At 54.4% G+C, this 14,148-nt stretch overlaps 1 protein-coding gene across 1 annotated transcript in view; it reads right to left on the reverse strand.

The window, feature by feature from the left end:
* Positions 1-14,148, reverse strand: part of COL16A1 (collagen type XVI alpha 1 chain) — a 53,753-nt gene that overhangs the window by 22,985 nt on the left and 16,620 nt on the right. The window contains exons 24-45 of the mRNA XM_064363602.1: positions 14,028-14,063; positions 13,755-13,790; positions 13,567-13,677; positions 13,172-13,207; positions 10,988-11,023; positions 10,833-10,877; positions 10,390-10,521; positions 9,573-9,608; positions 9,292-9,399; positions 8,582-8,704; positions 8,424-8,477; positions 8,212-8,253; positions 7,842-7,877; positions 7,701-7,754; positions 7,442-7,510; positions 5,425-5,469; positions 5,307-5,333; positions 4,488-4,547; positions 4,252-4,299; positions 4,075-4,128; positions 481-534; positions 230-262 (exon numbers count right to left, since the gene is read on the reverse strand). Coding sequence (XP_064219672.1) covers positions 230-262; positions 481-534; positions 4,075-4,128; positions 4,252-4,299; positions 4,488-4,547; positions 5,307-5,333; positions 5,425-5,469; positions 7,442-7,510; positions 7,701-7,754; positions 7,842-7,877; positions 8,212-8,253; positions 8,424-8,477; positions 8,582-8,704; positions 9,292-9,399; positions 9,573-9,608; positions 10,390-10,521; positions 10,833-10,877; positions 10,988-11,023; positions 13,172-13,207; positions 13,567-13,677; positions 13,755-13,790; positions 14,028-14,063 — 1,275 coding nt within the window. The remainder of the gene's footprint in view (positions 1-229; positions 263-480; positions 535-4,074; positions 4,129-4,251; positions 4,300-4,487; positions 4,548-5,306; positions 5,334-5,424; positions 5,470-7,441; positions 7,511-7,700; positions 7,755-7,841; positions 7,878-8,211; positions 8,254-8,423; positions 8,478-8,581; positions 8,705-9,291; positions 9,400-9,572; positions 9,609-10,389; positions 10,522-10,832; positions 10,878-10,987; positions 11,024-13,171; positions 13,208-13,566; positions 13,678-13,754; positions 13,791-14,027; positions 14,064-14,148) is intronic.

Consider the following 14,148-nt stretch of genomic DNA (forward strand, 5'->3'; position numbering starts at 1 on the left):
TGTGGGCACCTTCACAGGATTCCTTTAAGCACTCATTCAGCAAATGTCACCCGGGGGCCTGTTATAAGCCAGGCACCAGCTAGGCCTTCTTAGACAGATGTCTGGAATGTGTATTCCCTGCAAACTGCTGCTCTCTCTGCGAGGTGCCACACAGCTGAGCACTTACTAAGAGAATCCCCTCAGGAGACACCCCCGCCAGCTCACACTTCCCTCCTGGGTACCCTCTTACCTTAAGGAGGTGCTGTTCAATTGGTAAGGATCCCTGCAAGAGACAGATGTGTAAGCTCAAGCATGTGAGGGGAAGGGACAGGGAGACTTATGGGATCAGGCGGAGCTTCGGGACATGCCATGCACCTTCCAGCCTCACCAGGGGGAGAGAAGAGGGACCCCCACTGCAGCTACCGGGCCAGCTTCATAGCCTGATCAGCCCTGGAAAGGGCAGGGAAGGGGAAAGGACAGGGAGTCCTGGCCGGTACCCACCAGTTCCGCAGTTAGCCCAGGCTGCCCTGGCAAACCGTTGTTTCCAGGCACTCCCTGTAGCCAAGAAGAGACACGAGTGAGTGGGCTCCTTCTCTCCAGCCTGCTGGTCAGCCTGTTTCCTTCTCATCCTCCCCGCCTCCTCTTCCTCTTGTCCTGCAGAGCTGAGAGCCCTGGCTGGCACAAGGCTGACATCTATTCTTAGCTTAAGAGCCTCTCGACCCTTTATAGGGAAAGCCAAGGAGGCCCAGAAAAGTGACCCCCAAAACAAGTCCAACAGCAAGTGTTTCCCCCACGCCTTAGAGGAAGGTCAGAAATTGAGCAGAGTATCTTCCATGGAACTACTCTTTATTTCTGTGCTAAATCGTTTTTCTTTATTTTCTTTTTCTCTTTGCTTTTTTTTTTCTTTTTAAAGATGGGGGTCTCACTCTGTCACCTAGGCTGGAGTGCAATGGCATAATTATAGCTCACTATAGCCTCGAATTCAGCTTAGGCAATCTTCCCACCTCAGCCTCCTGAGTAGCTGGGACTAGAGGTGCTCACCACCACGTCTGGCTAATTCTTTTGTATTTATTGTAGAGACCAGGTCTCGCTGTTTCCCAGTCTGGTCTCAAACTTCTGTGCTCAAGTGATCCTTCCATCTCGGCCTTTCAAAATGTTGGGATTACAGGTGTGAGCCACTGTACCTAGCCTGCTTTCTCATTTAATCGCCACAGTTATCTTGTTGAACTAGGCGTTGTTATCTCCATCTTAAAAGTAGCACAAAGAACCTAGAGGAGGCTGGGTGCCGTGGCTCATGCCTGTAATCCCAGCACTTTGGGAGGCTGAGACAGGCAGATCACTTCAGGTCAGGAGTTTGAGACCAGCCTGGCCAACATGGTGAAACACTGTCTCTACTAAAAATACAAAAATTAGCAGGGCATGGTGGTGTGCACCTGTGGTCCCAGCTACATGGGAGGCTGAGGCAGAAGAATCGCTTGAACCCAGGAGACTGAGGTTGCAGTGAGCTGAGATGGCGCCACTGCACTATCATCTGGGTAACAGAAGGAAACTGTCTCAAAAAAAAAAAAAAAGAACCCAGAGGAATAAGTAACTTGCCAAAAGTCACAAGTTCAGCCAGGCACTGGCTTCTAACCCCTCTCTCAACCACGGTTCCAGCACCATTTCTCAGACATCCCCAGAACATTCATGTGCACAGCAAGGGCGGGTGCTTGCCAGTCAGCCTCATCTAGATACAGAATTCTTTCGGTAAGTTGTTTGGGGGAAAAAAATTCTATGCCTCAGTTTCCTTATCTATAAAAAAGGGATAGTTTATGGTGAGGCTTCAAGGAGACAATGGCTGTAAGGATGCAAGCTACCCAGACTCTGTTCCCCGTGCAGATTCACGAGGCACATTTGCATATTAAATACTCCATGGAGGCAGGGAGGATGTTCCATTTTGAATCCCCAGTGCCCGACACGGAGGAGGTGCGCATTAAGTACGTGTTGAGTGAACGCACCGCTGCTCAGCCTGCTCCTCCCTGCACAGGATTTCCTTGGCGCACTCTGAGATCTGGCCTTCCTTCAAGTCCCAGCTCCCAGCAATGGAACATATCATCAGCCCTAAGCAATTTTCAGGCAGGCTCTACCAGGCCTGGGTCAGACCTGAAGCCAGCCTCCATCCCACCCCCTCTGGTACCTCCCTGCGCCATCAGGTCTTAGAGCAGTGCCTGGCACAGGGAAAATGCTTTGAACATGTCAATTCTTCTTCTTCTTCTTCTTATTTTTTATCTATTTATTTTTTTGAGACATATCTCTCTGTCGCCCAGGCTGGAGTGCAGTGGTGTACTCAGCTCATCGCAACCTCCGCTTCCTGGGTTCAAGCGATTCTCCTGCCTCAGCCTCCCAAGTAGCTGGGGTTACAGACGTGCGCCACGATACCCAGTTAATTCTTTTTGTATTTTTAGTAGAGATGGGGCTTCACTATGTTGGCCAAGCTGGTCTCGAACTCCTGACCTCAAGTGATCCACCGGCCTCAGCTTCCCAAAGTGCTGGGATTACAGGCATGAGCCACCACGCCTGGCCCAAACATGTTAATTATCATGCCCTAAATCATTACTCATCCCCTGCTTGCCTCTCCATGGCCAGTGTGTTAGTTCACGCCTGATACTTTGTAATTGTTTTCCTGACCTCCCGGAACTAAACGTTCTACTTATTGTCCTACTGCGGAAGTGAAGAATGCAGACTGAGTTTAAACCTAGTCTAGATAACCTACTAATTGCCTGTTGCCTCAGGTACCTTTCTTAGCCTCAGTGCCTCAGCTTCCTCCTCTGTGAAATGGATTGAGATGAAATGAGATAACTAAGCACTAGGACCATATGGCCCTGGATGAGTAAGTGCTGTACATCCCGGAGCCTGTGTCTATACTTGAAGAAAGGAGCTGCTCGGCCCTCCTGTGTCCCACCTGGCATGGGGTGAGTGTCTGTTAGCAGCAGCCTCGCTTGGTCTCAAGCACTGGCACTAGACGAGGACTTGGGTGCCTGGGACCAGACTCAGCAGTCACTCTTTTCTGGCTCATTCCCCCAGCATGTCTTGGCAGGGTTCACACTACATCAGCTCTCGCTTATTAATGGGTCACTTTGAAATGACTATTATGCTTCCCCAAGCAAACTGCAAGCCCTCTGCAGACAGATTTCTGTTTCCTGGCAGTGTGGCAGGAAGCCCCAGACACTTGGCAAATGTGTGGCGAGGGCTTTAGTTCAGCACTTCCAATGGGCTAGAGAGAACTGGAATCCTGGCAGAGACTCCCATCAGCAACAGCGGCTCACCAGAGCAGACTCCCAGCACAGGGTGGCAAGGGAGGTGTGCCAGGGTGGCGGGGGTGGGAAGGGAAGATATGGAATGTATCAAATCACTGGGGCAAGGAGGAATAGCTTGTAAAAGGCTTCCATGTGATTCTGCCCTGCTTCTTCAGGTGAGAATTACTCCCTTAGGAGCTGGGAGTCAGACACACGGAAAGTGGTGTCTATGCCACCTAGAACCCCCGGAAAACATGGCTTGGGATGCCAACCGCTGGGAAATGTCCTGTAAGGCGTCAGAAGAAGGCAGAAAGTGCTTTGCACGGGGAAGCCTTGGTCTAGCATTGTCAATTCCTAGCCTAACACACTATATTTTATTTATTTATCTTGCTTATTGTCTGTCTCTCCTACTAGAATATAAGCTCCAAGAGGGCAGGGATTTTAATTTTTAGCCACTACTGTATTCACAGCGCTTGAAACAGTGCCAGAAAATAGCATGAATGAGTGTTGAATGCTGCTCCAAAACAGTGGGCCGGGCTCTGAACCAGCATAAGGGATTATTATCTGACCCAGATTCTGGGTTCCTGGCTGCTGATGCAACAGGGCATTCCTTGAAACAGTGCCGGGAGTGCCAAGAGCCTGGCCTGGAGGGTCAGTGGGCCCTCCATGCCACCCTGCAAGGCAGGTGAACAGAAGAGTGAGAAATGGCATGCGTGTGTTTTGGGGGCAGGGGAGCAGCGTCCTTGTCCTTGGGGTCCAGCCTGGAGCAGCCACCCTGATTGCAAGAGTTCAAACTCCTCATTCTCTTCTCCCTCTTTACCTGCAGCCCAGGTACTCCAGGGGGGCCTGGTGGTCCGGGAATGCCTGGTGGACCCTGAGGGAGAGAAGAAAGAGTCAGAGCCAGGAGAGAGCTCTGCCCCATGGCTGAGAGCAGCTGTTTAGGGTGGGCAAGCCACGGGGCGCTGGCAGAGAGACGGAGGAGACAAGCGACACACACCTGCGGGCCCGGCTGCCAGGAGCTGCCCATCCACATTCCCGGAGCACCCTGGGTGGGAGTGGGGGTCGCAAAAGAAGGGGAGAGGTTATAGGCAATGTCTACACCAAGCGCAGGGCTGCGTGGGAAGGCGGCTGGCTGGGGCTCAAGGCCCTGTGGGGCCCTTGCACACTGGCACCAGAGGAGGCTGAAGCTGGTCCTCTCCCCCAAGCAGGGGGAAGGCTCTCAGTGCCACTTACCGGCATGCCAGAGAAGACGACGTCACCTCGAGAGGGGCAGGAGCACTCCCCTGGCTCGCCCTGAAAAGACAAGAGCCTTTGTGAGACCTGGACAAAGATGAAGGGCCCTCTGGAAACAGACGTCAGAGAGGCACGGGCGCTCTAGAGATGGAGAGGCCGGGGTTTCAATCCAGGATCTGCCTCTTACGATTGTGCCCTTAGGCTGCCCGTCCAACCTCTCTGCACCTCAGCCTCCGCGCCTGTAAAATGGGGACAGCAATTCCAAGTGCATAGAGTTTCAGGAGGACAAAAAGGATTTGTGTACACAGGGGTCCTGTCGCATGGTGATTATTTAGCAAACGATGGTCCTGCTATTACGATAGCCAGTGATAACCTTGTCTGTGCCGTGCAGGTAATCTTGCCTTCAGTACACCTGCAGCCCCACTCCTCTGGGCCCACCCTGGCTTCCATGCCCTTCTCTCAAGGGCCCCTCACCCCTCTGCCCTCTCACCACTAGTCCTTCCCAGCTGAGTTCCTGCCCCATCCTCTGACTCAGCCCCCATTTGAAAATGCAGCTGCCCTCTAAGGGGGCCTTGGAGTCTTCCAGTCTCCTGTGATCCTGGCTGAGTCCCAGGCCAGCAACCAGGTGAAGTTGGGAATATGCAGAGCCCCTGAAACCAGGGAGCCGGGAGGTAGCAAAGAGACCGGGATGCCTCCTCCACTCCCGTCCTCCAGCCCAAGGCAGCTTCTACGTGCATAGGCTCCCCTGGTAGGAGGTGGGAAGGCTGGAAGGGCTGCCGATTCCCCCAGATTTATGGGTCACAGGTCCTTGAGACTCACCTTCTCTCCTCTTGATCCCTTTTCACCCTGCAGGGAAGAAACACAGGAAGGTGAATGCATAGGGGTGCCGAGGCTGGGCCAGCCATGGCTTCCTGCTGCCCTGAGATACTGTACTCACCGGCGTCCCTCTGGCTCCGGTCTGTCCTTGCTGCCCATCACGGCCCTAAAGGGAGAGAGTCCAGAGTCAGGGAGTGAGACTGGGCAGCGGCCAGCCATCGGGCCTGCTGCAGAAAAGGGCTGTAGGACAAACAGAAGCAACCCCAGGCTCCTCTGGAGCCCAAGGCCCATGTTCCAGCGGAGGAGACTAAGGCATGGGGAGGAAGAAGACTGGCATTTCCCGAGCACGTCTGGGTACCAACCACAGGCTCCAGTACCTGTCAGAGAAGACTGAATGGAAACCCCCTCCCAGCCCGGGAGGACAGTATTGTTCTGGTTTTCAGGTGAGGAAACTGAGCCTTGAAGAAAATTCATCATAGACCCAAGGGCACTGCTGCAGCCAGGCGTGTGTGGCCTGAAGTCTCTGCTCTCTCCTCCCTCCCTCTAGTGCTTGATAACCTTCCTCCCTATCATAAAGGTTAGCTCTGTTGACTTAACCGGGAGAAGGGGGTTTTCAGCCCCTATTTTACCCACAAGAAATTGGAGACTTTGAGAAGCTGTCACTTGCCTAAGGTCACAACCCTAGTGAGTGTGAGGCTGAGACTGGGAAGCCTGCTGGATGGAATTCAGCATGAGGAGAGGTCTGGAACGTTCTCCTGTAAAGGAAAGCAGCTTGGGCAACAGCATGGAGTCCGCTCAGGCCAGGAGAGGCCAGTCTGGCCACACAGAGCGCGTCCCCATAGCTGCTTTCCTGGGGGCTCCTGCATCTTCACACCCGGGACTTGAAGCTCCCTGAGGACCTGGCCCATGTCTCTCTTTTTGCCCTGGGACTCCCTGGGACAGGCAGGGACCCTGGCTGTCCAGCTCTGTAGGGCAATACAGACTGGCTGTGTGGGCTTGGGCGAGTCCCTGCCCACTTTGGACGTTGGAGCATTTTCCTATCATTTAATTCCCCACCTGGAATTAGAATTTCTCTAGGGATCCGCAAAGATAGAAGAGGATACAGTTCGCTGGGCTATTTTTAACACTACCAAAGCCCCAAGACAAATCATACATTTGCCCACCGCCTGGCACGGAACAGACTGGCTGAAAGGTGGCCTGCTTTTGATTTAGGCTGCAATTAGATTATCTTGTAAAATTCTAGCGGGTTCATGTGGAGTAGAAGCTGACAACTATACAGGTCCTTGATGACTAAAAATGAGAAAATGCACTTACGATTACTTACTCTGTGCAATTTGTTCAACAGACACGCCTTTTAAAACAGGGGAACCACTGGGGGAATAGTACAAAGGGAAGGTCTTTCCAATTACGTTGGAAGTAGTTGCTGGTCTGGATCTGTGCTGTCTGATACAGTAGTCAATAGCCACATGGGGCTATTTAAATTTAAATTATTTAAAATTAAATGACACTTAAAATTGAGTTCCTCAGTCACACTAGCCACGTTTCAGGTGCACTCAGCAGCCACCTGTGGCTCTCCTTTGGGGCCGGGCTGCCCAGGCCATCCTGCCACATCGGTCACTGTCCCCTGTAGGCTGGGGCAGCAGTGCAGCCATCACCCTGGTCAGAGATGGGTACAGAACACAGCATTTCCATCCTCATAGACAGTTCTCCTGGGCAGAACTGGTCAGATGTCCCTCATGACTCCAAGGTTTGAATGGGGATGGGCTTTGAGTCAGACAGACCTAGCTCAAGTCCCTGGCTCTGCCTCGTCACCCTCTGGCCTTCAACTTCCTGATCTATGAAGGGAGTTCCCTTACAGGGCTGATGTGATGAAGATTACATGAATTTCTGTGTTTAGAGCTTAGCACGGGGCCCCAGCACGATCCCTGTTCAAAAAATGGTGGTGATCGTTATTGTGTTGTTCAAGCACTCCCCTAAAACAGTGAGGGTTCCTTGTCTGAAGCTGGGCTGGACTGAGGCCTCTCTCCTCCCGTCCCCTGTGCTGCTGGGATGGGCAGGGTCAGCCCCGAGCCCTCTTCGCAGCAGCGACATCATTGGTTTCAGCAACACCACCAGCATGGAGCACAGAGAAGACTCACCGGAGGCCCAGAGACACTGGCCCCAGGAGGTCCCATGGGTCCGGTGGCTCCTTTCATCCCTGGAGATCCCTGTGTAAGAGAGGGTACAAAGGTTGCAGGGGCAGGATTGGAAGTCAGCTACAACCCAGCAGCTGAGACACATCCCAACAGGTATTGGGTGGCCCTCTGATAGGCATCACTCGGTCCCCATGTCCCCTGTGCCTGCTCCTGGGGCACTCTGGAACACTGCAGGCCCAATGCCCATGAGGCAGAGGCTCACCTGGGCACCCTTCTCTCCAGTGGAGCCAGGTGGTCCCCGAGGTCCTGGAAGTCCCTGCAGATGGAAGCACATTTAGTTAACCTGTATCCTAGAGTGGCCCCCTCCCCCTGCCATCCTCCTCCAGGACTCAGACAGACGTACCTGAATGCCAGGCAAACCCGGGGCTCCAGGCTCCCCCTGCAAGTCAGAAAGGGCAGACTGGGGCACAGCAGCCACAGCCAACCAGCCCCACTGGCCCTACCACACCGGCAGACCTGGTCTGGGTGGGGCAGCTGCCAGTCCAAATTCAGAAGAGCTCCCCAAGAAGACCCTGAAGGTCAGAGAGGCTGGGGTCAAAGGCAAGTCCCTGGCAGAAGCGACAGCAGGCCAGGGCTGCAGCCTGACCCCTGGTCCCAGAACTAGGCCCTGTGCATCTGGGGGCAAGCAGAGCCTTGCAGTTTGAGAGCAGATGGAGTAGGTAGCTGGCTAATAGAAATGTTGAGGGGCAGGCAAAGGCAGGCTAGAGACTCACCTGGGGTCCCTGGACTCCCCTTCCTGGAGGCCCTGGCTCTCCCTGAAGAGGCAAAAGGACAGTCCCTGGCTCGAGATTCCCCAGTCATCCCTCACCCTTCTCCTCCAGCTTCTCCCTGCCCTGCATGCTGTCTCCACTTCCCACTCCAGGCCCACTGCCCTCATGGACCTCCCCAGCGCTCCCTTGCCCATGTCCCCAAGACTCACACATACCTGCACGCCTTTCAGTCCTGGGGGCCCTTGAACTCCTGGTAGACCGGGTTGGCCCTAAGAAGCACAGGTGGCCCATGGAGTCCCCGCATGGGAAAAGGGGGCAGGAGGGAGAGGAGGCAAAGCCCAGGCAGGGAAGGGCCAGAGGGCAGGCAACTCACCGGTTTACCGGGTCGGCCCACGCCTTCGGGGCCCTGCTCTCCTTTGGGGCCGGGCTGCCCAGGCCGTCCTGCCATGTCGGTCACTGTCCCCTGCAGGCTGGGGCAGGCAGTGCAGCCATCACCCTGGTCAGAGATGGGTACAGCCAGGAGCGCATGAGCCCAGGCTGGCACCCAGGCCAGGACGCCCCGCATGCCTCTGAACACTCTGCCCCTTTGCTACCCTCACCTCAGCCTGGGAAATCGAAACAGGCCCCTGACACTCCTGGTTGAGGAGAAGCCCCGAGGAGCCGCCACCCAGTGATTCCAACAGCCATGAAGGCCCCAGCGGCCCCTGCAGTCCTTCCCTCACTGAAGCGCCACCTGGTTTGTTTTTTTTTTTGAGACGGAATCTCACTCTGTTGCCCAGGCTGGAGTGCAGTGGCATGATCTCGGCTCACTGCAACCTCCGCCTCACAGGTTCAAGTGATTCTCCTGCCTCAGCCTCCCAAGTAGCTGGGACTACAGGCGTGTGCCACCATGCCTGGCTAATTTTTTTGTATTTTTAGTAGAGACGGAGTTTCACCATATTGGCCAAGCTGGTCTTGAAGTCTTGACCTCGTGATCGCCTGCCTTGGCCTCCCAAAGTGCTGGGATTACAGGCGTGAGCCATACCTCCTGATTTTTTTATGCAACAAACCCTTCCCCAACCCCAGCCACCCCGCCTGACTGACCTTTTCTCCTTTTGGCCCCGTGGGGCCCCGAACTCCAGGCTCTCCTGACAGTCCTGGCCGCCCAGTGGTGCCCGGCATTCCAGGGTCTCCGGGATTCCCAGCATCACCCTGTAAGGAGTGGGGTTCAAGGAAGGCAAGGACAGCCCAGCTGGGGGCAGGTCACCCCCTGGGACCTGCAGGCACTCACAGGGGGTTGGGGGCAAGGGAGGGAGAAAAAGGAGGCAAGGAGGGCATCTGAGAGGAAGCTGGGCCCACCCGCATGCCCACAGAGGCCCTCTCACCTTTTGCCCCTTCAGTCCACGCTCTCCAGCCTTGCCCTGAGGAGAAAGCATTTCCAGCACCCACTTACTCAGACCGGCCACCCAGAAGTGCCCAGCACCATGTGAGGCCGGAGGATACAACAGTAAACAAACAAACAAAATCTCTGCTTTCATGCTATTCGTGCTAGTGAAGCAATCTTGCCCAGGTTCAGAGGAGAGATTTGTGCCAGACTCCTTGCCTGGGTGACCTGGGCAAACTAGCTCATCTATTTCCATGCCTCAGTTTCTTCAGCTGTCAAATGGGGATGATAAAAATAGTATAGGTTTCTGCCCTGCAGGGATCCTGTGAGGTTAGACAAGCTAATGTGTTGTGTGCAGCAGGGCCTGGCACTTAGTGTCCACTGTGGCAGTGCTGCCCGTTACTATGAAAGCAGTAGCAATGATAATCACCACATGGTAACTACCACTTCCCGAATGCCCATGGTGTGCCACTAAGCACTTCACACACGTCGTAACCAAGCTGTACCACACTCTGTGCAGGAAACAGAGGTAGAGAGAAGGTGACTTGCTCAAGTCAAAGACTTAGAGGCAAAGCTAAGATTGGAACCCAGGTCTCTCTGGTCCTAGGATGGCGCTCTTTCTGCCCACTCTGTCCCAGGATAAAGGGCACAGATCTGTGAGGGCAGCTCCTTCTGGAGACAGAGACTCTGACCCTGCCACATCCTCCCCGCTACCCCCAACTGCCCAGGGAGTCAAGAGACCGAGGCAGGACCCCTCCCCTCTCCGGAGCCCGGCCTGCATCCCCACTCCAGAGGCTCCTGCCTATATCCCGCCTCACCTGTTTTCCTGGCAGGCCAAAGCCTGGAGGCCCAGGTTCCCCCTTGTCTCCGGACGTGCCAGGCAAGGCCACCACACGGACCTCCCCATCCTGAAGGTTGGACAGTGCTGGGCACGGCTCACAGGGCTCCCCCTGCCAAGCAAGGACATTGAGTTAGGGGGTTCCCCTGGCTCTAGTGCCAGGCTTGGAATCTGGGGCTGGGGAATGTCACCAGGTCTGACACAGTACCTCTGCTGGGCAAGGGGGTATCTCAGGAGAGATAGAGAGAGAACAGGAAAGAAACAAAGGTAAAGCCGAGTCATCAGGGGTCTTGGCGCCTTGCTAAGGAGTCAGAGTCTGGCTGACAGGCAGCAAGGAGCCCGGAGGGTTTGAAGTAGAGCGAGACGAGTGTCTGTCCAGGAAGTTCACCTGGGCTGCAGCATGGAGAATGTCCCCAGACTCACCTTCGCTCCTTTGATGCCTGCTGGTCCCACTGGTCCTGGTGGCCCCTGCATGTTAAGATGCCACAGGTGATGCCCAGCGTCTGCCAGGGCCATGCCTATCAGCTCTCCAGCGGTGGGCAGCCCTCCCACCTTGTCCTCCCCCAAAATATACTTACTGGACTGCCAGCTGGCCCTGCCTCCCCGAAGTTACCCTGAGAGAAAGCACAGATACCATGATTAAAGAGGGGATGGGGTCTAGGTGCTAGAGCAAGCCCAAACCCAAAACCACAAAAGCAGCCCCTTGGGATGTCTAGACTATCCTCTCATTTCCAGGGCTTCCAGAGGAAGAGGGCTTTCTCAAGGTCCCCAAGGGAGTCTGTGACCAGCCAGGGGCTAGAAGCCCTATTTCTGCCCCCAGTGTCACTTCATGGAATCCAGCCCCACCCTCAGCCCTGGCTCAGCACACAAAAACCGTGAGTGCGTTTTTCCAACAGCTATTCATTGGACACCTTTACACCCAGAGCACTGGGCTGAGGCACTAGACAGCAGCGAGCAGCCGAACAGCAATGCCTGTCGAGCTTGCACACGCAGAACTTTTAAAATCATCGTTTTGAAAGTGGTGCGTACTATGAAGGAAATAAACAAGGTGATGAGACAGAGTAAGTGGAGGTGCTCAGAGAGGTGTTAACCCTGATTATTACCGGATGAATGAGAATAAGGTCATCCAATGAAAGAATAGGGAGAGTAGAGAGGAAAAACATCCTAGACATTTCTGGTGGGGACCGCAAGTATAAAATCTGACCGGTGGGAGTGGTCCAGACATAGTCCCTAACGGGAAGAAGGTTTGCGTGGCGGAAGCACAGTAAACCAGAAGAGAAGATGGGGAGGAAGGGGATGAATTTGGGGAGGATGAGGGCTGGGGCATCCGGAGTCCTGCGAGGCACAGTGGAGCTATGGTAGAAAGTAAGTCACAGAAGGTCTCTAAGCAGGGAATTACTGATTCTTCTACAAAGCCACATTAAACTACCGGGTGAAGGCCAGGCACGGTGGTGGCTCACGCCTGTAATCCCAGCACTTTGGGAGGCCAAGGAGGGTAGATCACTTGAGGTCAGGAGTTTGAGACCAGACTGGCTAACATGGCAAAACCCCATCTCTACTAAAAATACCAAAATTAGCTAATTGTGGTTGTGGGCACCTGTAATCCCAGCTAATCAGGAGGCTGAAGCAGAAGAATCGCTTGAATCTGGGAGGCAGAGGTTGCAATGAGCAGAGGTCACGCCACTGCACTCCAGCCTGGACAATGGAGTGAGGCTCAGCCTCAAAAACAAAAACAAAAAGCTACCAGGTGAAAACCGGACCACTGCAGGTCTGCAGTGGCCACGGGTAGGCCAGAGGAGATTCCACCATGCAGGAGACAGGGCATGGGGACGCAGACTACCATGGCAGTGGCGGACATGGAGGGAAGCGGGGGGGGGGGTGATGGAGCCATTGTGGGCAGAGCTGTCAGGGCTCCCAGGGGGCTGGAGAGAGGGGACAGTGTGAGGCATGGAGGACCTGAGGACGACCGTAAGGCTGGGCTTTGAGGGGCCGGCTGTGAGTTGGAGAAGCTGGGAAGAGTCTCCAGAGCAGGGAGGAGGTGCAAAGGTCCCATGTGCGACGTGACCTGCAGGCTTCGCCTGTTAGGGTTGAGTCTGCACACATCCTTCTGTGTTTCTTACACTTGTGTGCTCGCACATCCACAGAGCCCCTCATCTGGGTAACACTACGTTAGAAGTTCAAGTCGGCCATGTGTCTCCAGTGCAATCATAAACAGACACGTTCACACAGGCACTGAAATTGAGTGACCCAGCGGAGTCGTGAAGATTACAGTCTCTGGAGCCAGGCTTCCTGAGCTCAACCCCAGCTCTGCATCCAATCACCTGGGTGACTGTGGGCAAGTTACTTGGCCTTTCTGTGCCTCTGTTTCCTCATCTGTGAAATGGGAATAATGGAGCACCTACCCCATAAAGTCTGGGAGGGCAAAACAAGTAAATACACTTACAAGATTTGGAATAGTTCCCGGCACATAATAAGCAATTAAGAAGTGTTACATATTATAAACATTGTAAGGTAATCTTGAATGTGCTTAATAGTTTTAAATTATCATCACACCTACACTAAGGAATTCTCTTACAGAACATGAGGACCCTCAGAAATAAATTCTTTGATTCCAGTCTGCAAAACACTAGTAAATTAATTTCACTGTGAATTTACCACCTGAATCGCTTGTTTATATTACCCTTATTCCCCGCCCATGCCGTTCCTACCCTGCCTCCCTACCAAGATGCCCCAGTGTCCTTGACATCTAACTCAGGTCTCACCTTCTCTCCTTTCAGCCCTGGCGCCCCGGCTGTCCCCTGAAAAACAACCAAGACAGAGTCACAGCATCTCCCCATTCCCAACCCTCCAAGGCTCCCTGGGTCCCAGTGTCCAACCAGAAAGAGAAAGGCAAGATAGGAACTATGCCCTTCAGGTAGCTGGACAGTTTCTTCAGTTAGACAGCTGAAGTTAGAGGTGCCAAGAGGAAGTTCCGGGGCAAGGAGCCTGGGACAGCACAGGGACGGAGGGAGGGACCAGGTGACAAGCCTGAGACACCTGCCTCATCCCCTCCTTCCTGATCCCTGCCCTGAGACCTAGGATCTGAAAATCCAGGGAGATCACCAGTATGGCAAGGATGGGCTGAACTGGTCTGGGCTGGGAGAAAGTAGTCACTCACCGGAAGGCCAGGCAAACTGAAGACAGGGGAGCCCACCTCTCCACCGGCCCCAGTGGAGGAGGCAAGGTGCTGGGCCCCTACAACTGAGCTGCAGGACAAGCAGGGCTCCCCCTGGGGAAAGAAGAGGAAGGATCAGAAATGCTCCCAGATAGGCAGAGGAGGGCGGCCAGGACAGAGGGGTCCCTCACCTTCTCTCCTTTGATGCCTTGGATGCCAGGGTCTCCCTGCAGGGAAAAAAGGTTTGTGGGCTGAGACAGGGCATGTTGGAGCACCCCAAACGCTCTGGCCATATGTGAGGACAGCAATGTCACACACGCAGACCATTCAAACACCTAGGGGTCCCGTGGGGTTCAAGGCCAGCACCCCAGAGGCAGGCTTCATCAACCCGTGTAAGAAGCAGGAGCGTGGCAGGGGGAATGAGGCCAGGTTAAGCTACCCCAATAGAAACTTCCTGCACGTACCCGATCACCTTTTTGTCCGCCAGCTCCCAGGTACTCCTGAAAGAGGGGGTCTGTGAGAGAGGGGGCTCACCCAACCCTGCCCACTCCTTTCCTTCACCCCCAAAATACACCCAATCCTAGG

The sequence above is a fragment of the Aotus nancymaae genome, unplaced genomic scaffold (assembly GCF_030222135.1).
Source record: "Aotus nancymaae isolate 86718 unplaced genomic scaffold, 86718_ANA_hifiasm-v0.15.2.pri h1tg000053l, whole genome shotgun sequence".
Lineage (NCBI taxonomy): Eukaryota > Metazoa > Chordata > Mammalia > Primates > Aotidae > Aotus > Aotus nancymaae.